The sequence below is a fragment of the Penicillium cataractarum genome (genome assembly GCF_028827025.1).
Source record: "Penicillium cataractarum strain IBT 29864 chromosome Unknown utg000008l, whole genome shotgun sequence".
Lineage (NCBI taxonomy): Eukaryota > Fungi > Ascomycota > Eurotiomycetes > Eurotiales > Aspergillaceae > Penicillium > Penicillium cataractarum.
In genome coordinates, this window is record NW_026622744.1 from 258,713 (window position 1) to 280,042 (window position 21,330).

Sequence of the window (21,330 nt, forward strand, 5' to 3'; positions counted from 1 at the left end):
TCTGCATCGCATCAATTGATCTTTAATAGATTGTTATAGACTTTTCATTGCCTTCCATCTTATGTTATGCCTAATAATCTAACCGCTTCGTCGTGATGAAAGTGATGAAAGTGCGGGGCGCCGCCGCTTTGGGTTTAGTTCAACGACTCTCGGCGGCTACCAGTCGGCCTAAGCGTCCTCTTCTTAAACGCTCTTTCCTCAACTTCACAACTTCTCTCTAGAGAACGTGCCATGACTTAATATCAAACTGACAATGCCTCTTGTTAGGCCATCGGCCCGTCTTTAAGTCCCGGAGAATGGCACAAGTCCGGCCTTCGGTGCCTGGGCGCAGCTCCTCCGCCCACGCGTTCGAAAGCAAGCTCAGCCAACAACTATCCCAATCTCAATCGCAATCGCAATCCAAAACGCCTTTTACCCAGCGTGAATCTGAGTCGCGATCCCCAAAATCGCGCTCTCTATCCGATGCCCCTAATCCCACGCCCCAACCCGCTACGGGAGACTTGAGTCGTCCTCCCAGCAAAGACGATAGCGTGATCCCATCTTTGCCGGCAACTCCCAGCAGGTCGAACCTGCACCACCCGAACCTTTCGTTGAACCTCTCCTTAAAAGGCTCCGCCTCGCCTTCAATCACCAACCGTGCTCCTCTCTCTCCCAAGCTTGACTCCTCCCAAATAATCTATGGGTCACCCGGTTCCGTACTTCCACGGCGCTCTCGTGGTCTCGACTTCTCGCGCGCTTGCACAAACCTCCACCATTCCACTCTGGCAGAGTCGTCCCCAGACTCATCACCGACGGTTGGAGGGCGCGGAATGATGATCCCACAACGGCGCAGTTCGCCTGGACTGACTTCAGGCCCACCTTTTTCGACTTCCGGCCCCGCAGACCGAACGGCGATCTCAAGCTCAGTCTCGAGTGTGAACATGTTGGAGTCAGACACCAGTAGTAGTGAAGACGATGAAGATGCCATGATGGGGGACCGTGATGATGTGATGCTCAGTACGCCGCAGGCGGCGCGAATGGGTACCGTGCCCAGTCCCTTTGCAACGGGTACCATCCAAAGTCCTGGGAATGACTGGATGGGCGGTTACTCCCAAGCTGCGGCCAGTCTTATGAGCTTCCAGCGGGCTCGATTCCGGAAAGGACGTAGCCGGCACAGTTCAAGTAGTGCCAGCGGAAACAGCACCAAGCCTAGCCCAGGGCCTCACTCTCCTCCAGTCATGAAGAGTGTTGAGAACCCAACCGCTGGGTATTTTGCTCCCCGGAATTCAATTCATTCTCGAAGAGAGAGCTTGAGTTTGGGGACGCGGGATCTCCGACTATCCGATCTGAGCGATGATGGAGAGACTCGTGCCACTCGAGGAGGCAGTCCCACTGCTGTATCCCACTCCGATAATGGGCCACTGGGAGTTATTCGACGTGCAGTCACTCGTCGAGGGAATCTTCTGGTAAGTAGCATCGGGTTCTACAGCCAAGCGCCTTCTCCTGAACATCATTCTGACCATGATCAATGTACAGCCCAAAACCAAGACTTTCGCCCGCATTCGGGCCGCTTTGCTGGAAGAGGGTGCACCCGTCGACAGTGACATGAAACGGGAAGCAGAGGTCATCCGGCAGGTCCGCGATACTGAACCCGAGACATCACCCACACTCAGTGCCTTCCCATCACTTCAACCATCTCAACCGGTCCACACGCCAGACATTGATCCAACGGCCACCGCTGCCAAGTCTGAAGTAGCAACCCCTCTGGCCAGCAGTTTCAGCAAGCATGCTAGTCGCCATTCCGGTGGGGTAGATTTCTGGAACTTACTTGATGGACGCTATCGGACACCACCTCCCACTCGTCAAGGAGGCGCACCCTTTGCTGCGGATGAAGATATTTCCATGGACATGACTCCTTCCACAACTCTAGGGTCTACCACCGACTCTAAGCAGCGCTCGCGATCTTCCACTCCACATGCCCCGGGTATGTCCGCAATTGGCGAAATCTGTCGCAAGCGGCGGCGTGATGACGATTTTGATCCCAACCTGTTCAAACGACGAGCCGTCTCACCTAGTGTGAGTGCTCAAAGCAGTCCAGTGTTGAACCATTCTTCTACTGTCGACACCAGTGGACCCAACATCTGGGGCCCGCCATCCAAGCTAGGGCCACCATTCTCCGAGCGGCCCGTCAGTGAGAATAGTAACGGCAACAACGCCAATGGTGGTGGTACCGGCGGTACGAGTAATGGCAACAATCGACTCAGTTTCCATGCTGGTACCCCGAAACGAGTTGGATTGCAAGGTATGACGGAAGCCAGCGATGGGTTTATGAATATGAGCATCGAGTGAGAGATCAGCTCGTGATTACGTTTTCTTTCGGACATTTGAATTTGCACTACATGATGATATTCTTAAATGCTTTTAATGAGGGACACTAGGAATTAGTTGCAGGGGTTCTTCCTTTTCTTGGGTTCTGGCATGGCGTCAGGAGGAATGAGATACACATTATGCAGCGTGGAGATACCTTAATATTATCATTTATCCTATGGACTTTAATTTCTTCAAAGTATAGTTTTCTGTTAATCACTTAGAAAGCATTTTAGTGAAGCAGAACACATTGATATAGATCCCAACATTGTTTGACCTCCGCCAAGCAGAGCGGAGACTCCAACGCGGCCAAAACACGTGCGGATCCTCTCCGCCCCCCGAGCTCATCTCCTCCACTCCAAACAGCGGACTCTGTTGCATCCTCATTTCTAACATTTCCCTGTACTGCTTCCACTCTTTGCAGTATGGCTTCAACCATTGAGCTTGCATCTGCCTTTATTGAGGGCGCCCCGCCTGGCGAGGTAAACACACCCGTCATAATCGAAGACCTTCCCCCGGATTACCCCTCTGCCCTTACTGCCCCTCTCCTCGGGCAGCCTGCACTGTCAAATACCTGGATATAAGCTGACAATGGATCTCTCTAATGATAGCTTGCCGATGTCGTTGCCGGTATGAAACATCTCTCCTCTTTGACCAGGCCTTAGCCGTCAGCTGTAGCTGTAGCTGCCTGTCAACAAACACCCGCATCTCCCGATTTCATTCGCGTTCTCCTGCTGAGTCTCGTGTCCGATCATAGATGTGCAAGCCCTGATGTCCGATGGCGATGACATCCTTCCTTCGCTCGCCCCCGCCTTTGAGCGATACAATGAGAGCCAGCTCGCTACGGTGAAGCTACCAGGCTCAAGCCAGGAGGTATGCTCGTGCTTAATTGTTTATGTCCCATGCCACTCCAGAGCCTATCGAATGCTGACCTTTGGATTTTATTGAAGGTGATTGTCAGTGAATTCAACAAGGTGGAGGGCAACCGCTACTTCGATACCGAGAGCCAGACTTCGTTTGAAATCGACCATACCACACAGGTGAGCGAGGGAATATCCAGACAAGACTACGGGAATATTGAAAGCTCATTATTTGTGTTACAAAGACCGCCTCGAATGCGCAGTCATCGCCTTTGGAGTCACAGAATGCCGATTTGATGTGAGCTTGAAAAGCATCGACCCAACTGCTACTGTTCCCGCTAATCAATCTACCTAGTAAATCGCTTCTCAAGTCACTAGGTGTTCATGCCAAGGAGCACTACCCCAACTGCTCCTACGGTGTCTACCCCATTGAGAACGACTCTGCTGTCGCAATTCTTCTCGTCGCAAACCGATACTCTCCTAACAACTTCTGGTGAGTTCACCCCCGCGAGCATAAAATGAAAGACCAAACGAGAACACTAGGCTAACTGTTCGTCTTCTCGTTAGGAACGGCCGATTCCGCGCTATTTACCAAGTCCCCGTTTCCTCCTCTTCCACAGCCGTGACGGGCAAGATCCACGTCGACGTACACTACTACGAAGACGGCAACGTGGCTCTGAACACCACCAAGCCCGTCAAGATCCCCATTACCTCCGTCACCGCCGAGTCCATCATCTCCCGCATTGCCGCCGCCGAGCGCGACTACCAGGAGGAATTGAACCGAGCATTCGTGCGCATGGCCGAGGGTGCCTTCAAGGGACTGCGGAGACAGTTGCCCATTACCCGCCAGAAGGTGGAGTGGGAGAAGGTTGGAGGATACCGGTTGGGCCAGGATATCTCGGGTGGCAAGGGACGGTAGTTTAAGCGAGTCGTGAGATGAGCAAGTGCAATTCTGAGCGTTGGACGCAATTTATCCATAGGCGGGCCTGATCAATTGATATACATATTTCTTGCACATAATCGTCCTTGCCAGTATAAAGACCAAAGGTATATATGAAGCTTGGATTCTTCCGTCTCTAATCCCAGACCCTGACCGCTCTAGTTATTGGCGTACAGATAGAAATCAACCCACTGCAGTAGGACAAGCCAATCGCATAATGACTAGCCAATCAGATTGACAGTTGACTGAGTAATTGGTTTAAAATATCCAATCCAAGCCATTCTAAGTCGAATGAGGAAACTGTAGCCTCCATCCTCTTTTTCAGCGGTGACTGGGATGAATAAGCAACCTCGGGCATCGGGATTCCTAGCGGGGATGACTTGTCCCTTTTCCAGCACAGCAAGACCCCTCCAACACTCATTTCCTGTCGCAGGACTGTATATATTGTTTCTCGGAAAATGGTTGCTCACTTGAATCGATTCTTGAGTTCCGGTGCCGGACTGGAGAAGACATTGCGTCTAATCCAGTCCCTGGCTCAGATCGCTACCGTGTTTACTGTGGGGAGCACCGCTGTGCGGTTCACTACTGCTAAATTGCAATTGGCCCTGAGTACGTTATCAATGGTCTTATATATCAATGGCTGTCTTGGGAATGGAGCAGTTGAATGCTGACTATTATATCCTACCAGCTCGGCGGTTCTTCCGTTTCTTTGGCTTCATCGAGTCCTTCCACCGCGTTTCTACGCTGCTCAGCACGGATGGTATGAGCTCCGTGCCTGGGTGGTTGGATCTGGCCAAATGGACTTGCTTTGGTCTTTATTTCCTGCTTGAGGATTTAACTATCGTAAGTAGATGCAATATCTTGGCAAGAATGTGGTTTTTGTATGTCCCACGCTAATACGATGCAGCTACACGCCATGGACGTCTATCTCGTCCCCTGGGAAGCGCGAGTCATGAAAGAGGCAAACACCTTCTGGTTCTACGCTCTATCTTTCTCTCTCGCTGGAGCTGTTTACGGCTTGCTATTCTCTTCATCTGCGGAGTCGGCACCCAAGGCAAAGGACCAGAAGAAAAAGAAGAATGGCACCAAGACTGAAAAGGAGAAGGCTGAGCCCGTTACCAATGAGAAGGCAACTGCCCCCAAGACTGCCGCGTTGGTGCGACAAATTGTTGTCGAGAGCTGCGACTTGGTGCTTCCCATTACGCTTTTGCATTGGTGGCCCACGTCGGACTTGGTGGTTGGGTTGACGATGGTGGTGAGCACTGTCCTGACCGGTCGCGAGATTTGGAAGAAAGTGTGATTTAGGAGATGAGGAGGGCGTAGGATATAGATGTATTTAGACTATAGATAGTTTAGAATCTTGTTCTCGAATGGAAATGGACACGGTTGGATTTGGGTTGATCTGGTAGGTGGGTAGATAGCGTCCACTTGTTCGCGAAATATATTCCTAGAGATTCGAGGATAACGAGTGGGAACCTAAGAACAATGAACGTTTGGCCTCGCATGCAACGTTATCCCTTTCATCTAGTTAATTAGGTACCTAGACGTCCTGTCCTTAGAAAATTTATTAACTAATGCCGTTCCATAGTCATAAAAGAAATAGCCATGTTGAAACCTGGTGCCCGGAAGAACTACGTCAGTCCTACTCAAGTTAGTCATCTAAAACAAAACGGGGTGTAGGTTCTTGGGGTAATTGTTAGTGAACTACTGCTACCCTGTTCAGCCATTGTAATGCAAAAATCAATCATCACCCTTATTTTGCAAGTCGATCTTAATACCTGACAAAAATAACCTCGCTAGACCCACTATGCGTCTGGAAAAAATGCAAAAAGAAAGCTGGACTCGCGGGGAATCGAACCCCGGACCACTCCCATGCTAAGGGAGTATTATACCACTAAACCACAAGCCCGCTATGTGAGAAAGTTGAAAAAAATGCTACATGAGCGAGATCAATCCAGTTGAGTGTTTAATTAGGAATTCAGGAGTGGGTAGTTGTCAGATATAGGGGAAGATGCTCGATGGATGGCTATAATCACAAGCAAGATCCAGCTCAATGCCACTGCTGGGCTATGGTACGCTATCTGACAATTATTCCAGGCTAGCATATTGCCTTTGCTACACTAGAACATTCGGGGTCACCTGCATATTAAGGCTATACAAGGATATGCTTTGCTCTGGCCGTTATTTAGGGTCCCACAGAGCGGATTTTCTATCCAGACCCAGGAAGCAGAGGCACGAGACACACTGCGGCGTATTGCTTCTGGCCATGGGATTTAGCTGGGTATGGAATTGAGTCGGGAGACGGTCCAACTCGCTCGAGTTCTGGGATCAAGGGCACCTGTGTCGCACAGCACGGGTCCAGCTGAGACGTGACTACTGACTGTTCTGAGTAGAAAGTGAAGAATTTGGGTGTGGAACAGTGATCTGTAAATATTGGCTGGGTACGCTTGGAGAGGTTAGCAAGAGGAACAATAGTTCGGCTAGCTAGGTAGAATCCTAGAACGACCAAATTGATACCTATCAAAAACTAGCATAAGAAATGCATTTTTAGTAGAGCATTAATATTCATGTTTCTTCTCAGATGACTTCGTGTCATGATCACCCATTCCTGGCAGTGTACCAAACTTAGATTCGTCGAGTTTGTAATCTTCAGAATGGCAGTCTGAAAGCAAGGCGCAGTCCTGGAATACGAGGTGAACAATCGTTGACGACCAAACTTTATCTAACAAGTAAGATCTAGGGATGTCAAGTGGCGAGCCCGAGAATCGTTCGATTGCGCCCGGTGGAGAAATCCACGGGTGCCCGTCCCGATTAGGCAACTCTCGTATCCGCAGTTGAACCATGAAGATGAGATGGACAACCAACCCAAGTATATAAAGTAGGATGTTCTTGAACATGATGAGATTAATTCCCATTTCAAACCAAGTTCATCATGTCTACTACTACACTGACCACAAAATCTGATTTCATCTACTCGGAGAAAGAGGCTCGCACCTCTCTATCTGCAAGTAGTTCAACTACACTATACACTTTGGACGACCAGTCCCCTTTCCACGCGGACCGGACTCTTCTCATCGACTCTCGAGGCATAGGATGTTTCAGACTCCCTATTCCCAACCGCCAGCTCGAAATCGCCATCACCCACCCCGACGGCCACCCGGCATACATCTCAACCCGCGACCGGCTCTGGTCCGGGAATAGCCTACTGTCCAACGATAAACTCGGCGATTTGATTCGGACAGAGTACTTTTTCGGTCCAAATCGGGATCCCGTCTTGCATTTACTGCAAAGCTCCAGTGGGGAGTCGGAAGAGATACGACTCCGTGGGGAATGGACTTCGCGTTCGACTCGCTTTACGACCCCCTCGGGGGGTGAGTTGCGATGGTCTTATGCGAAAGAGAAGCGCCCTGATGGTCATAAGGTTAATTTGATTGTTTTGAATGTGGTGGAGCACTCTGATGGGGATCGCAAAGCAGCGCAGACTTCGGAGCGTCGGCTGGCGCAGCTTTTGCGATGCGCGGAGACGAGGACTCCACAGACGTCCAGGTGTTCCGCGGGGAATGGGGGGACTCTGCAGATGGATGAGGAGGCGTTGCGGGCAAATGGGATTGATGAGTCTGTTGTGGTTGCGACGTGTCTGGTGATGTTGAAGAAGGAGGTTGATCGGCGTCGTATGATTCAAATGATGGTGATGTCTGGGGCAGCGAGTGGTGGACCTTGAATATGGAGGGGTTGTGTTGCTGGTCTGATTTATGGAGTTTATGATTATGAAATATGATGAATAGTGTACTTGGTGTGTTTTACAGACTGTATATTGGGTAGTTTGATCTGGTTGAATTTGATAGCGTTCAATACTAGAATACGATCCAGTTGCTTTCGTAGGTAATAGAAGAGTTAATCCTCTCGAATTGACCAACTCTGGTATCATTCAAATCCGCTGGTATCTATCTCTATCCCATCACCATGGTATCTTAATTGTGTATATATAAAGTGTATATAATTTGTCCAGGGACCTGCCCCGCCTCATTGCATCATCCCCCACTTCCTCCCGTCTTTCGTCTCTTCGATTACTTGCGCTCATTCAACAACTCCGAAATGTGCCCATTCAACCAATACCCCTCCAATTCCTCCGGATCCATAGTCTTAGCCCCAGAGATCCATCCCCGACATTCGCCCGCTCCACAGGTACACTGGAAAGGCTGATCCATCTCCCACTCCGAGCTGGGATAGAAGAAGGTCAAGGCATCCCCAGCCTTGAGCGGCTTGTCGTCCACGACGCGCACTTCCATCCGGGCCATGTCGAAGACCAGCGAGGGGGCGCAGGAGTGGTTGCAGAAGACCAGGTCGGAGTTTAGCTCGATATGCGAGTCGCGTCCCGTTTGGACGCTGGTGTAGGCTTTGCGACCTGGGGTGGTACCCGTGATCGGGGCGAAGACGGCGCCTGCGGGGAGATCGATGAGGGAGTAGGCGCCGCTGCCGAAGGCTTTGGTGCTGCGATTAACGCGTAGGCGATCGGGATGAGTCGGGAGGGGTTCGGTGATGGGGACTGCTGAAGGCATTGTGGAGGAGTAGGTGGAGTAAAAGAGAGAGGAAGATAGGTAGTTGAGAGAGTTGGAATATAGTTGGAGATAGAGGTTTGAGAGGAGACGGAAACAGTAAACTGTCGAGTTGAGTGGTATGACCACCGGATTCAGGGCATCCTTTTATACTTCTCTTGTCTTCCTCGTTCTCCCTTCAACCGAGGGCGATTGACTTTCTCTAGTGGGGTCGAGTTTCAGGCCATCACGTAGTTTACTTCGTGTTGATTCTTGGCTATACCGTGTATACTCCGGGGGATGGTGGTACAGTTGTGAAGTATGGTATGATGATAACCGAGAGATTCGCAGTCCTCTAATAGACCACAAATAGTAGTCCCATCCATGATTACAACCATACCAGACGACTCTATCCCAGAATTCCCATGAAACTCCCCAGCCAAGCCTCATCTTTTCCCGCGATTTCCCCTCGGGCGCCCGCTAGGCCGAGGCAAACCGCCAGGAACCACAGGGAGTTTACTAGTTCAACGGAGTCAATTACGGAGACACAACCCAAACAGATGATCAGCATGACGGAAGACGGGGCAACTAAACTAAACTCATTAGGCTCTCCGGGCGGATGGCGCTAGGAATCTTCTAGCGGCTGATCGATTTACACAGAGACTGAAAACGGAAGAATGTCCGTTCACATGCAAGAAACTTGAATCTAATCCTATAATGCTCGCTATTATACTCTCACTAATGGGTTAATTCATCTTTCTTACCAGCTCTTCCCCATTCAACCATCGCTGCAAATTCTCCGCTACTTCCCGGTACCAGCCATGCAACAAATCCTCTTCACCATACCCCATCTGGAGATCGCAATAGATTAGTCTCATGCCCTAAAATCCCAATTCTTATGGCAAAGAAACTCACATGTGGGGATAACAACACCTCGCTCCGCCCCTCCTTACCCCACGGCGTCGTGCGCCATGGACTATCCAACGGCAACGGCTCCGGATCAAACACGTCCAGTGCTGCGCCTCGAATGCGACCGGCCCGTAACGTGTCCAACAGGGCAGACTCGTCAATCAAGGGACCGCGCGAGGTATTAATGATCAAAGCCTGGGGCTTCATCTGAGCCAGATTGACTGCCCCGACAATCCCACGACTGCGATCAGACAACACACTATGCACCGAGAGGACATCCGCCTGCGCAAAGAAATCCGCCTTGGAGGGAGCCACCACGAAGCTGCCCGCAGGTAAACCCTGCGCCAGGGCTTGCTCGTCGGCCTTTTCCTGGGTCAAATTGGTCGACCACGCGAGGACGTTCATACCAAATGCCTGCACCGCAATCTTGCCCACCTGCGACCCCAACTTCCCCAGTCCCAGTAGACCCAATTGTTTCCCCGAAAGCGTCATCCCGAGAGATCCCTGCCACCCACCGGCTTTGACCGCCGCGTCGTCCCGAGCGACATGTCGCGCCAATCCTAGGATCAATGCCCACGTATGCTGCACCGTCGAGTTGACGCCCGGTGGTCTACCCTCCGTGCCTGCGACGGTGACACCCTGCTGGGTGAGTGTGTCGAGGTCGAGGGAGAGATTGCGGGTCCCCGTCGTCAAGAGCAGTTTTAGGTTGGGCAGGGCGGTGATGGTTGATGCGGTGAAGGGGGTGCGCTCGCGCATGGCGAGGATTATGTCGAAGGGGAGGAGGCGTTGGATCAGGGCATCTTGTTGGATTGGATCGCGGGGGTCGAGGGTTTCGGGGAAGCAGCTGATTTCGACGCGGTCTTCCAGGTGGGCGAAATGAGCGCGGGCGATGTTTTGGTAGTCGTCGAGAATGGCGAATTTGGGTTTGGAAGACATGGTGGCGGTAGATACGAGAGTGATTCGTAGTGCTGGAGGTAATGGGGAGAGAAGTGGTGGAGGTGATAAATGAAGTCTGGGGGGTAAACGGTATCGCGAGGTGAGTGACCCCGCCTGTGGGGAAGAGCGTAGCTTGTCCAAGGTTTAGTATCGAGGGCACAACGGCTCATCTAATTGCCACTGGCAGAAGCTTTAGAAAGCCAAATTCGTAACCAATTATTAAGACGAAAGTCTCACAAGATTCGTTAGTGTGGGATGTCGTGCTCTAATCGGGTATATTCCATCCGGGGCGGCCGAGGTCATTGCCGATAAGAAGATCCGGAAGACACGAAGAGGAAGCCGAGGCATTCAGATACAATCTATACTAATAGTATCAGTGATTATCTCGCAGTTCCAATAGTAGAATTTTTATCATACAGTTATAGCATATGGAGGTCGTCCATATAATTGTCCGTATTCCCCGCAGTACCAAAGACATCTAGGCCGAGGGAATATGAGGTCCTCTTCTAGTATCGCGAAGGATCATAGCTAGTTATCATAATTTGATATCATTAATATCACCAGAAATAAACCCATCTTATGCTCATATTATATGCCGGCCTTGGTCCATATCCTCTAGCATCCCATTCTACCATCTTCGACTATTTCGTCCCCCCTATTGAAGAGGCTTCGGCTCTCGCATCATCAACACAAACGACTCTTGACCTTGTCCACCGTACTTCTCCCGATCGAGATACACCCTTTCAACGGGCTCCCACCCATGCTTGATATACACTGGATAGCCCTCCCCCGTGGCCTCCAAGTAAATGCGCACCTGCCATTCATCTGCCTTGGCTGTACCCCATCGCAACAGAGTCGACCCAATTCCACGTCCTTGATAAGCCGGTAGCGTGGCCAGTAGATCCAGCACTGACAAGATTAATCACGATATCCACAATATACTAAAGTGCGACAGCAAGGCCAGAAAAAAGCGGGAAAACACTTACTCATATCCTTCTCCGTAACGTACTTCTTCCGAGACTCCTCCAACAACCCCCGAAACGCCCCATAAAGCGCCTCATTCATCGGGCGCGGCGTAAATTGAAACGGATCTCGCGCCGCTTCCTGCGCCTTTTCGCTCAAGACGGGCAGATTCGTTCGCGGAGACAGCGATTCGGGAATGTGCCATCGCGCATAGCCTACAATAGCCCCGCCGGTAGGGTCGGCGATCTTGAGAACGTGCATTTGCGGGTTGGCCAGGTGCTTCATGGTATAAATGGATTTGTAGGCTTCGAGGTCGTCTTGGGTGGTTTCGGGGAAGACTTGCGATAAGAGGCCGCGGCCTGCGAAACTGAGGGTGTTGATTTGCGCGAGGGAGGGTGCGTCGCTTTCCTCGGCGTATTGGATTTGATATGCCATGGTGAGATATTAGGTTTTCAAAGGTCAGAAGAGTATTGTAAGGGAAATTGAAGGTGAAATTTCCAAAGTTGGTGATTGTTCGGTGTTAAGAGGAAAAAGGTCATTCTGGGTGACTGAGACCGAGTCATTGCGGGGACTCTTTCGGGAAGTGACTAACTCGCTAGGGCGTAACTAGTGGTGCTACATCGCAGGACTACCATTATTGATAGTATTTAATGGCTATTTGGGAGATAAAGATCAGTTCCTAATTATTGGTCGTCTGCATGAACTTCAATGACATGCAAATAACTGACTATTAAGGTCATTCGAGACTTAGGAGGAACAACGCCGGAGTACGAGGACCTACTATACTCCACCCCGCACCAAATTGAAGAGCCCGCAGCCTTGGATATCGTTTTCGCCCCACTCCATTTCGCAAGAGCTCGCGTGAGGGTGGACCATGATTGCTATGGATGAGAAGAAGTCCCAACTCAAGTACGTGTGCCTTGTTGAGCCCAGTCGAGAGTCTTTATTATGGGCGTGACCTCTTTCTAGCATAAAGAGCGTGTTTCTCTTTCAATTCCTCCTCATACTGACAACCTTCAAATATTCACATAATATACGATCTCGCTGGATAAATGTCGCGCGAGGCGTTACAGCCGTTGCTTGATAAAGTCCACCACGTCCTGATCATATTTGGCAACGTAGGCATGATGGGCCGCATTATTGTCAAGCGGAAACGGCGAACAACTATGAAACAACCCATAAATGTTAGATTGAAACCCAGCATTTGAAGGTAGTAGTCCCATAACTTACCACTGACTATCGCCAATATCACAATAGCTGTGGATAGACGAAGCGAAAGGCTCACATGTCCAAGGGGCCAAGCGAGGAAACGTCTATTCTCCGGGCTTAGTACATCTCGACAGCTCTATCAGGGGTTACCTGATATCACTCACTCCGAGTCCAACCTCGCATGTTCCCACGTTCCATGACTGCAGTGGAACCCACGTTTCGTCTCCATATGCAATCACAGCAATTACTGCTCAGATCAGTCAATCTTTAAAAGTCCGAAGAAGGGTTGAGATCTTTCCATACCGTCGGAGGCATATTTCTTGTCGAGAGCTGTTATTGGAATAAATCCAATAGAAGATGTCCCGCAGATTGCGTCCATCGTGAGACATGCGCCCTGGTATTTAGTTCGAAGTGCATTCTTCCGATAATGGGAGACTAAGACCCACCAATGAGTAACCCACAACCGCGATCTTCGCCTTTGGGCAACTAGCCACATAGCTAGTCACATAGTTCTGCAACATCTGCGCTCCATCATGCACAGCGACAGACTTATCATCTGCACCGTATTGATAAGGGAGACCAAGACTTGTCGAGCCCGGAATCTGTTGTAAGATGAGATTTTGTAGCGAGGCCATGACATTCAATGGATCAAAGCCGGTTTCTCCAGTCGCCGCTTGTCCACGGGCAATGATGGCATGCACGCTCGTGGCACACTGCGTCGGGGTAACAGTCTGTCCATGACTTCGTTGGAAGAAAAGACCAGAGGTAATGGCAAATATCGCCAAGCAGTAGAAACGGATCACACCAAGCATTTTGCTGGTTTATTACTCGAGTACACTGCCTGCTGATCTGCCAAACAAATCGGATAAGCTTCGACCCCAAGGGGAACCTTGGCTCAGTTGTTTATAAAGTCCCGATGGATGTGATTACTGTTAACCCCTACGAAGTAGTACTTTGTCATGTACTACGGGGAATTTCGTTTGATAATTTCCTAGTCCGTGCAGTACACCCTGGATGGGCCGAGGCCCACCATTGTTGCCGATATGGGGGTTATTCAACTATCAAGAGGGAAATCAAGCCTTTATCTACAATCGCATGCTTGTCCTGGATTGGCTCTTTCCTGGATTGCGTTTCAAGATGGGATGATATACTGATGCAATAGGGTTGTGGGCATGTCCCGCTTTTCCAGGTTTGAGATTGTGATCGACAAGTTCGGGTCCGACCTGAATTTTGGGCCTATGGGGCTTGATCGACCTGTGAGACTTCGGCTTTCCACGTGCAATTTACTTAACTACTAGTATCCCGCTCAAGTCTTGATATATTAGTTTAACTTGGTATTGAACAGCGTAGCCAAAGAGTGTGGTGACGGGTCAGCAATGCAGGCAATAGAGCCATAGTGAGCTGCACTCAATTGTCACCATGGGGGCGCCTCGAGGTTTTAGAATACCGCCAGAAAACTGTTAGACTACGCTTATTTTTGAATACGATTATGAAACAAAATCTAGTATCTTTGACTGTATTCGATTTAGAGACTATATCTATTTTTATACTGTAAAGTAAATACTGAAATCAATTAGATACCGAAATCGATGAAATACCGAAAGTTAATCAAATACTGCTAATTACCGTAATTAATACAATATTAAATATAAGTTATAGAATTCAAAATATAATACCGTACGATATCGTAACTTATATTTTATTCTGGTATTTTATCCTAATCTAATTACGGTATTTTAGTTACAAGATTAATTACTTTTTATAGGGGATTCAACCCGGAGATCTTAGAGAAATACTTTCACTATATAGTTAACCACTAGACTATTTTACCTAATTGTTACATCATTTAACTTTAACTAATATATACACTATTAGCCACCTACCCTTACTTTACCTAGGCGATCCATTAAATACCTATCGAGATACCCATTCACTACTAAGTACTATACTGTAACTAAATACCTATTCACTATAAATACCGTTACTACTACTAAATACTATATCACTACTATATTTTATTTTAACTACTAAATCTATCTAGACACCGAATAATACTAACGAATATATTTTACAAGATACAGTAGTACTACTATATATTTTTCAAATACGGTAACTAGGGAGGCAGAACGGTATTCTGCCAAAATACCGAAAGTTCTCTGATACCCTTAAAATACTATATTCTACTAGATACCGTAACTTTATACTTATAGTATTCTAAACAGTAGCTAAATCTACTACTATAGTAGTACTATAGTACCACAGTAAGTATTTCAATACGCTATAGAATACCGTATTTAGAAATCATAATCTGCCGCCATGGCAATGATCAACGACGACGAAGCTCCGGGCCAAAGATAACCACAACTGGATAGAAACAACATAAACATACAGGACAAAGAAAAAAAGATTATATAAGTCAATTTAGATATGTTCTAATCTGTAACTTAACATGCATAGCGGGAAGAAGAGGAGAAAGCCAGTCTTTGTAATGGAACCCTCCGACATAAATGAGCAATTGTGTTGCCTCTTGATCACTCCTCGAGCGCATTCTGGTTCCTGGTTCTTAAAAAGTGTCGCCACGACCAGGGCCACTCTAGGTATCAGGTAACGTTCGTCATGGCGACTTGTAATGCATCATTCGATAATGCACCTCAAGTTTATCCCTGCGTCCAAATGGCTTTCTACAACTCGGGTAGGCGCATTTATAAGGTTGGTCTGGGCGCAGATGCATATCTTGAATATGTCGCCACAACGAGGCTTTTCTTGTAAATGTCCCTGAGTAGAGGCAACCTTCCCAGCGACATTCAAACCCGCCCGAGCTACAGACAAAAGTTAGAATCCTGAGCGCCCGCATAGAATCGGCTGACTTTTAAAGTGACACTAACTCGGAATGCTCTGTTAGATACTCTGAATGGAATGTCTCATCGCCAGGACGATGAAAATATTCGGTGGACATTGAATGGAGGTTTCCAATATCTTGATCATACAAAGTTGGTATGGAATGGAGACTTGCCATGCCCTCAAATTCGTTAATTCCACTCATTGGCTCCATGGCGTTGGCGGCGATCATTTTCTGATATCCGAGCCTGCTGGATTTGTGACACTCCTGGACGGAAGAACGAGAAGATTCTGTGCTATATGAAGCTGATGAAGAGAACGTCCACGGCACGATTCCCTTTGTCGAGAGAGGCCCCGCCGGATTATCCGACCGTGAAATTTCCGGCCATCTGGGAGGTAACGACTGTTGATTGAGATCTCCGGTAAAGGATGTTCGCTCGAACTGTGTGTTGTCTTTTTCTGGCAAAGACCAGGGTAATTCAGAGTCTCCTAGAAAATGTGAAAAGGGTTCCGAAGCCGAGTTATCCAGAGTTTGAATGGATTCTAACTCGTGAAACGAGGAGGTCATTGTGAAGGGAGACTTTGAAGAGAGAAAAGAGCAGTTAGAAAGCCTTGAAGAGCAACATGTTAGGGACTTCGTTTATTTGGCACCGTAGAAAGACAAGAAACAGCAATATCATGCATTACCTCGCGGACCAAGCCTTCTCCTAAGAGACCCACTCAACCGAGTCAGACGTCCGATTAGCAATGCTGCCCGATTTACTCTTGAGACACCGATGGATATCTCACCGGATGCATATAAAACTACCCGGGTTCAAAATTTGAGAGGAATTTGAGTCAACCCGGGTTGAAATAGAAGGATGTATAGTAAACTAAGACTGGGTTCGAGACCCATGACGAGGGGGGTTTGACCAGGCGGTCTGAACGTAAAAGACGTATGTGACGAGGCGCAAGGATGCATATGCAGGCCGACTTTGTATCTGTCCAATCATTGCGCGATATGGACCCCCACTTACCTATCAATATTCCACTGTCCAGTAAAGCAAATCAACTGGTAACAGTGTTCAATCATTCCGTCGCTGGTTGGAAAATTCCGAAATCGTCGCGCATAGCTATGTAGTTTGAGGCAAAGCCACAATCCACGGAGCTTAAGACCAAGAGTAACAGTCACTATGAGTTTTCTATGCCCTCTAATATTTGAGATCACTCCCCTCTCCAAGGGGTGCAAGACTGCCAATCCACTCTCACCAATCCTACCGATGGACGATCAAGTATGGGAGGCCTATAGGCCTGAGATTGAGCGTCTGTATCTCAAAGAGAAAGTCACCCTCGAAGAACTGGTGAGGATTATGTGGGTCGAATATAAATTTAAGAAGACGTAAGACATATGCAATGCGATAGCACCAAGGTATCACCTACCAAGTTACCCGTCTCTGACTCCACATCAAATAGGCCCAATGAATATCAGTCTCGGTTTCGAAAATGGAACGTCAGGAAGCGATATGGAAGAGAAATTTGGGAATATATTGATCGTCAGACGAAGAAGAGAGAGGGACGAAACACTGACGTCTTTATTGACGGGGAGCTCCAAACGCCCTCCAGAGTTCGAAGGGAAATCGGAAGGCAGGTATATCAATCAACAATTGATAGGTTTCGTTCAGGTAAGTGTGTGTCTATTAGAAATTGCCGTTATCGTAGGATTAACATACGCTAGCTCCATCTCCAGAAGCCCCTCCAGGGGTGGTAGTGTGCTCGCCTCGACCAAAGACAGGGAGCCTACAATTGACAACAAATTCACCCTGGATGGAGTTCTCTCGTGAATATCCCTTCCACTTATACCCAGGTAAGAACTCGTGCTATTGCGCTATAGTGGCTTCAAACTCAGATGATGCAGAGAGTCTTTCGGACATGCTCAGCGTCACAAATTCTATTTCGAACAATGTCAGCCATCTGTTCCCAGTGCTACACCGAGAGATTGTCCGGGCTCTGAACTCAAATCTCGCTGATTTTATTGGCTTGAGGAAAGCATACCAGGACTACACATCCTCACAGGCTCGTGAAGGGCAGGTACCAATGTAGACTCCGCCTACTCATGTTCTGCTCTTCTGACAGTATCTATAGAGTGGCCGAGTATGACATGGAACAACTCCTCCGAATGACGATGTACTTGATTTCGAACAAGCTTTCCTTCAACACACAGAGTGAGAGCTTCGATCGACAAAACTGCATTGCTGAAGAGGATCGCCTCTTGTTGAAGCTTCTCGAAGTCTCGGACAAGTCTCGCACCCGCATATTTGAACGCCTATTGGCAACTGCGCAACCATCCGCCCATGCTATCCTGGAGAGACTGTTTCAGTCTGCGATCCGCCTGCAAGAATTGAAGGCCATTGAGATGATGTTGAAGGCTGGAATAAGCCCCGACCTACCCGTTGTCTCCTTCAAATCAGGAAAAGCGTTGATGATATCACCCTTGGAGTTTGCGGCAGACCTCGAAAACAGAAAGGCGGCTCTTGAAATGACACGCCTTTTGCTATCATTTAAAGCAAATATTAATAAGTTCAAATGGAAGCCCACTCTCCAAATCGCCCTTGAGGCCATGGGGATTGAACTAGAATCTAGTCACTGGTTCCCAGTGGCGCGTTCTGCTGAAACGGAGAATTTGGAACTTCTCTGTCTGCTTTCGAAGTCCAGTCCCCACATGGAAACACGTCTTCGGCGCTTTGGGAAATCTGGTCCAACCGTCACAGCCCTTGGCCTCGCTGTGAGCCTGGGCCAGTTACAAGCAGCCAAGTTACTGATTGATCATGGCGCGAATATATTTGCCACCCAGCGCACATATTTAGACAGTGACTGCCCCGTCTTTGAGACTGACGTGCTTGGTCTAGCTGCTAAGGAAGGAAAAATTGCTATGATGCACATGCTTCTCGAGGCTTCTGTACACGGGAGAGATCAAAGCGCCCCCTTGTCTTACGGCCTTATTGAATCCCTCATCCTTGCTGTGACGTTTGGTCAAGAAGCGGCAGCGAAGATTCTTTTGGACGCAGGTGTCGCTGTCCAGCATGCTGACAGTTTTCTGATGGCAAGATATGCCAACCAAACGACACTCGTGGAGCGAGCCTTGACTCAGCAAAACCTGGAGCTGTATTATACCTTGACATCTGCGGGAGCAGTGCCCAATTTGCCGGCTCAAAGAGACTGCTTCAGTTTCCAACTGTTTCGTTCAATCAAACAGAATGATCTTCTTGATGCAATAGATCTGTTGAGTTTAAAGGCTCCATCCAATGACGTCTACGACGATTTCCCAGATAGCGTCCTCGGCACAGCCATTGCACAAGGAAATTGTGTGCTCATCAAGCTTCTCACAATTCCAGGTACTACTGCTGAAGAACTTCGCATCCCGTGCATCCCAAACATGGAAACAGCATATTGCTTGGAAGCCCTCGGACTTCTTCAGAGTATTTTGGTCAACAACGGTCAGATGCTACTTACCTGTGCCATTCTTCGCGCCAAAGAGGATGGCCTGATAGAGTATCTATTAAGCCGCGGTGTGGACCAGCAAGAGATGAGACTTGGTCCTCTTCCAACCTTTGACCATTGGTTGGACAATCTGGAGTTACCAGAATGTCGAACTCCGCTGGAAGCAGCCCTCACCCGACGAAATATGGCTCTGGCACAAACTCTCATCCACAGAGGGGCGCGCGTTACTGAGAATGAACTCAATGCAATCGTCTGGCAAGCAGTGACAACGGACAATGACACCATGGTTCGGCAACTCCTTACCATGTTTTCGACCCCTTTCCAGGCACCGACTGCAGTGGGAATGGCAGTGCTTTGGGGAAGAACCGAACTTGTCCGGGCCCTTCTGGAATTTGGAATTGATCCCACGGGTCTGGTATACATCACCGATCCTCCCGACGAAGGCGAAGAAATAACAAACCAAAATGCAGGCTGGTGGCACTTGGCAGCCGAAGAAGTCGCGCCATCGGTTCTGCAAGTCGCAGCATCGAAGAGTGACCGCTCTATTCTCCAGCTCCTCCTTGTGTCGGCGAATTGGTCGCAAGAAGACAAAAGCCGCGCTCTCACAGCTTCTATATTTTGGAGAAACTTTGACCTTGTATCGGATTTGTTGGCAGTTGAAGCGAGCGTGAATGAGGGGATGTTAGAGACGGCCGCACTCTCTGATAAGTATGAGAAATTCGTCAAGTATTTGAAAAAGCCATTCGATTTTCTGAACTGACGTCTAAAATAGAGTGAACACCGAGATGCTCCCTCTGCAACTTGCAGTGAATGCCGGGAATATCGACATGGTGAAGCTACTTCTTCAAAAAGGTGCGAGAATCAACCAGCTCGAAGCAGGTGTCGGTGGAAAGACTGCTTTACAAACTGCAGCAAAGAACGGCAATTTGGAGCTTCTCGCACTACTTTTGACCTCGGGAGCAGATGTGAATCATCCTCCCGCAACACATATGGGGGCTACTGCGCTGCAATTTGCAGCTACTGAAGGTCGGCTTGAAATTGTTTGCCTTCTTTTGGATCATGGAGCCAACGTCAATGCTTCAGGGTCGCAAACATTTGGGCGGACGGCCTTGGAAGGAGCTGCAGAACGTGGCCATATCGATACACTGCAGGTTATCCTCAGTAATGGTGCCCAGATCGATGGTCTTGGGCGAGTGCAATATGTCCGAAGTGTGAAACTAGCTGAGAGTAATGGTCATTTTGCTACAGCCAGGCTGTTAAGAGAATCTGGCGGGTGGACGGAGGCGGATAGAACCCGCTATGATTATGAAAGATTTGATGAGGAAGAGCATCTCGGTCCTTGCTTACACGGACCGATGGAGTGAAGTTTTTAGCATTTTTATGGCGTGCATTTTGTGGATATGGTACTGTGAATCGGAGTAAAAACCCCCAGAACAGCCGAGACGATACCCTGTGAAATTTTTCTGATGTAAATTTTGGCCTATCAATCTATTCATGAATTAAACTCTGTGTTTTTACAAAATGAAGGTACTTGAGATTCTGATTGATGAGCTAGATCACGGCGAGCGTAAAGATGGATAGGCCGTTACTTATAGACAAGTTAGAGCATACTATGTAGTAAGCTGTGGGAATACCCTGGAATATGTTAGATATGGAAAAACGACAGAAATTGCAGAAACCTATCCATTTAACAGGGTCTTTACGTTCTGCCTATTCGCAGTTATATATGAGCTTCGAAATATAAATCTACACTTTACGAGTCTTCTCTTCAAAGGGTACAAAGGTATGGAGGTGATTGTTTGTACTTGAATAATGTGGCTATATCCCAGCTATAGTTAAGGTTATTGACTGTTGAAGCACCTGACTCGAGTGACGTGACCTCCGGCAAGTCTGGCTCCCAAAGCTTATTTCCTCCTCCTCTCTTTTTCACCTCTCTACATCTTTACCTGACAGATCTCTTTGACAGGTGCACCTCTTGATTTAACTTCTTATTCGCTAGAATTTAAACAAATCTAGGCCTCGCCACCCTATCCCACATCATCCGAGATCTGTCTGCATCGACTGGTGATTCCCACGCGTTCGCAGCGCTAAATTCGGCATAGCGGCTCCTGTCTCCCCCGCCGGTAGAAACGCCCGTCCAATCGCTTCCACAGACTTGGCCGTGTTTTTGACGGCCTCGATTCTCTGCTTCCCAGTTTTGCAAAACCTGGCTTTCCCTGGTGGGGAGTTAAGAGGGCATCGTGCAAATCCCGAAAAATAAAGCACAAAGCCCACCTGCAAGGCTGATTCAAGCCGCATCATCCCGCTCAACCTTCAT

The 21,330-nt window shown here is 48.6% G+C and overlaps 9 protein-coding genes across 9 annotated transcripts; 5 read left to right on the forward strand and 4 right to left on the reverse strand.

Annotated features, from left to right (window-relative positions):
* Positions 1–296: 296 nt before the first annotated feature.
* Positions 297–2,328, forward strand: N7496_009208 (uncharacterized protein; the record flags this gene model as incomplete). Its single annotated transcript, XM_056702122.1, has 2 exons — positions 297–1,445; positions 1,516–2,328. The coding sequence occupies 2 exons, from the start codon at positions 297–299 to the stop codon at positions 2,326–2,328; spliced, it is 1,962 nt and encodes a 653-aa protein (XP_056551122.1).
* Positions 2,329–2,771: 443 nt separating this feature from the next.
* On the forward strand, positions 2,772–4,125 carry N7496_009209 (F-actin-capping protein subunit alpha; the record flags this gene model as incomplete). Its single annotated transcript, XM_056702123.1, has 7 exons — positions 2,772–2,828; positions 2,958–2,976; positions 3,104–3,219; positions 3,297–3,386; positions 3,452–3,504; positions 3,562–3,699; positions 3,774–4,125. The coding sequence occupies 7 exons, from the start codon at positions 2,772–2,774 to the stop codon at positions 4,123–4,125; spliced, it is 825 nt and encodes a 274-aa protein (XP_056551123.1).
* A 479-nt stretch (positions 4,126–4,604) lies between these two features.
* N7496_009210 (PEX11 domain protein) lies at positions 4,605–5,446 on the forward strand (the record flags this gene model as incomplete). Its single annotated transcript, XM_056702124.1, has 3 exons — positions 4,605–4,755; positions 4,835–4,989; positions 5,054–5,446. The coding sequence occupies 3 exons, from the start codon at positions 4,605–4,607 to the stop codon at positions 5,444–5,446; spliced, it is 699 nt and encodes a 232-aa protein (XP_056551124.1).
* A 1,632-nt stretch (positions 5,447–7,078) lies between these two features.
* Positions 7,079–7,867, forward strand: N7496_009211 (uncharacterized protein; the record flags this gene model as incomplete). The annotated part of the gene is made up of 1 exon (XM_056702125.1): positions 7,079–7,867. One exon carries the CDS (start codon positions 7,079–7,081, stop codon positions 7,865–7,867), a length of 789 nt encoding a protein of 262 aa, XP_056551125.1.
* Positions 7,868–8,213: 346 nt separating this feature from the next.
* N7496_009212 (uncharacterized protein) lies at positions 8,214–8,705 on the reverse strand (the record flags this gene model as incomplete). Its single annotated transcript, XM_056702126.1, has 1 exon — positions 8,214–8,705. One exon carries the CDS (start codon positions 8,703–8,705, stop codon positions 8,214–8,216), a length of 492 nt encoding a protein of 163 aa, XP_056551126.1.
* Positions 8,706–9,427: 722 nt separating this feature from the next.
* On the reverse strand, positions 9,428–10,526 carry N7496_009213 (D-2-hydroxyacid dehydrogenase family protein; the record flags this gene model as incomplete). Its single annotated transcript, XM_056702127.1, has 2 exons — positions 9,428–9,532; positions 9,597–10,526. The coding sequence occupies 2 exons, from the start codon at positions 10,524–10,526 to the stop codon at positions 9,428–9,430; spliced, it is 1,035 nt and encodes a 344-aa protein (XP_056551127.1).
* Positions 10,527–11,181: 655 nt separating this feature from the next.
* On the reverse strand, positions 11,182–11,924 carry N7496_009214 (uncharacterized protein; the record flags this gene model as incomplete). The annotated part of the gene is made up of 2 exons (XM_056702128.1): positions 11,182–11,435; positions 11,513–11,924. The coding sequence occupies 2 exons, from the start codon at positions 11,922–11,924 to the stop codon at positions 11,182–11,184; spliced, it is 666 nt and encodes a 221-aa protein (XP_056551128.1).
* A 632-nt stretch (positions 11,925–12,556) lies between these two features.
* On the reverse strand, positions 12,557–13,510 carry N7496_009215 (uncharacterized protein; the record flags this gene model as incomplete). Its single annotated transcript, XM_056702129.1, has 5 exons — positions 12,557–12,653; positions 12,720–12,802; positions 12,863–12,945; positions 13,002–13,092; positions 13,145–13,510. 5 exons carry the CDS (start codon positions 13,508–13,510, stop codon positions 12,557–12,559), a joined length of 720 nt encoding a protein of 239 aa, XP_056551129.1.
* A 3,285-nt stretch (positions 13,511–16,795) lies between these two features.
* On the forward strand, positions 16,796–20,377 carry N7496_009216 (ankyrin repeat-containing domain protein; the record flags this gene model as incomplete). Its single annotated transcript, XM_056702130.1, has 5 exons — positions 16,796–16,914; positions 16,989–17,197; positions 17,407–17,611; positions 17,658–19,721; positions 19,786–20,377. 5 exons carry the CDS (start codon positions 16,796–16,798, stop codon positions 20,375–20,377), a joined length of 3,189 nt encoding a protein of 1,062 aa, XP_056551130.1.
* Between the last annotated feature and the right edge of the window lie 953 nt (positions 20,378–21,330).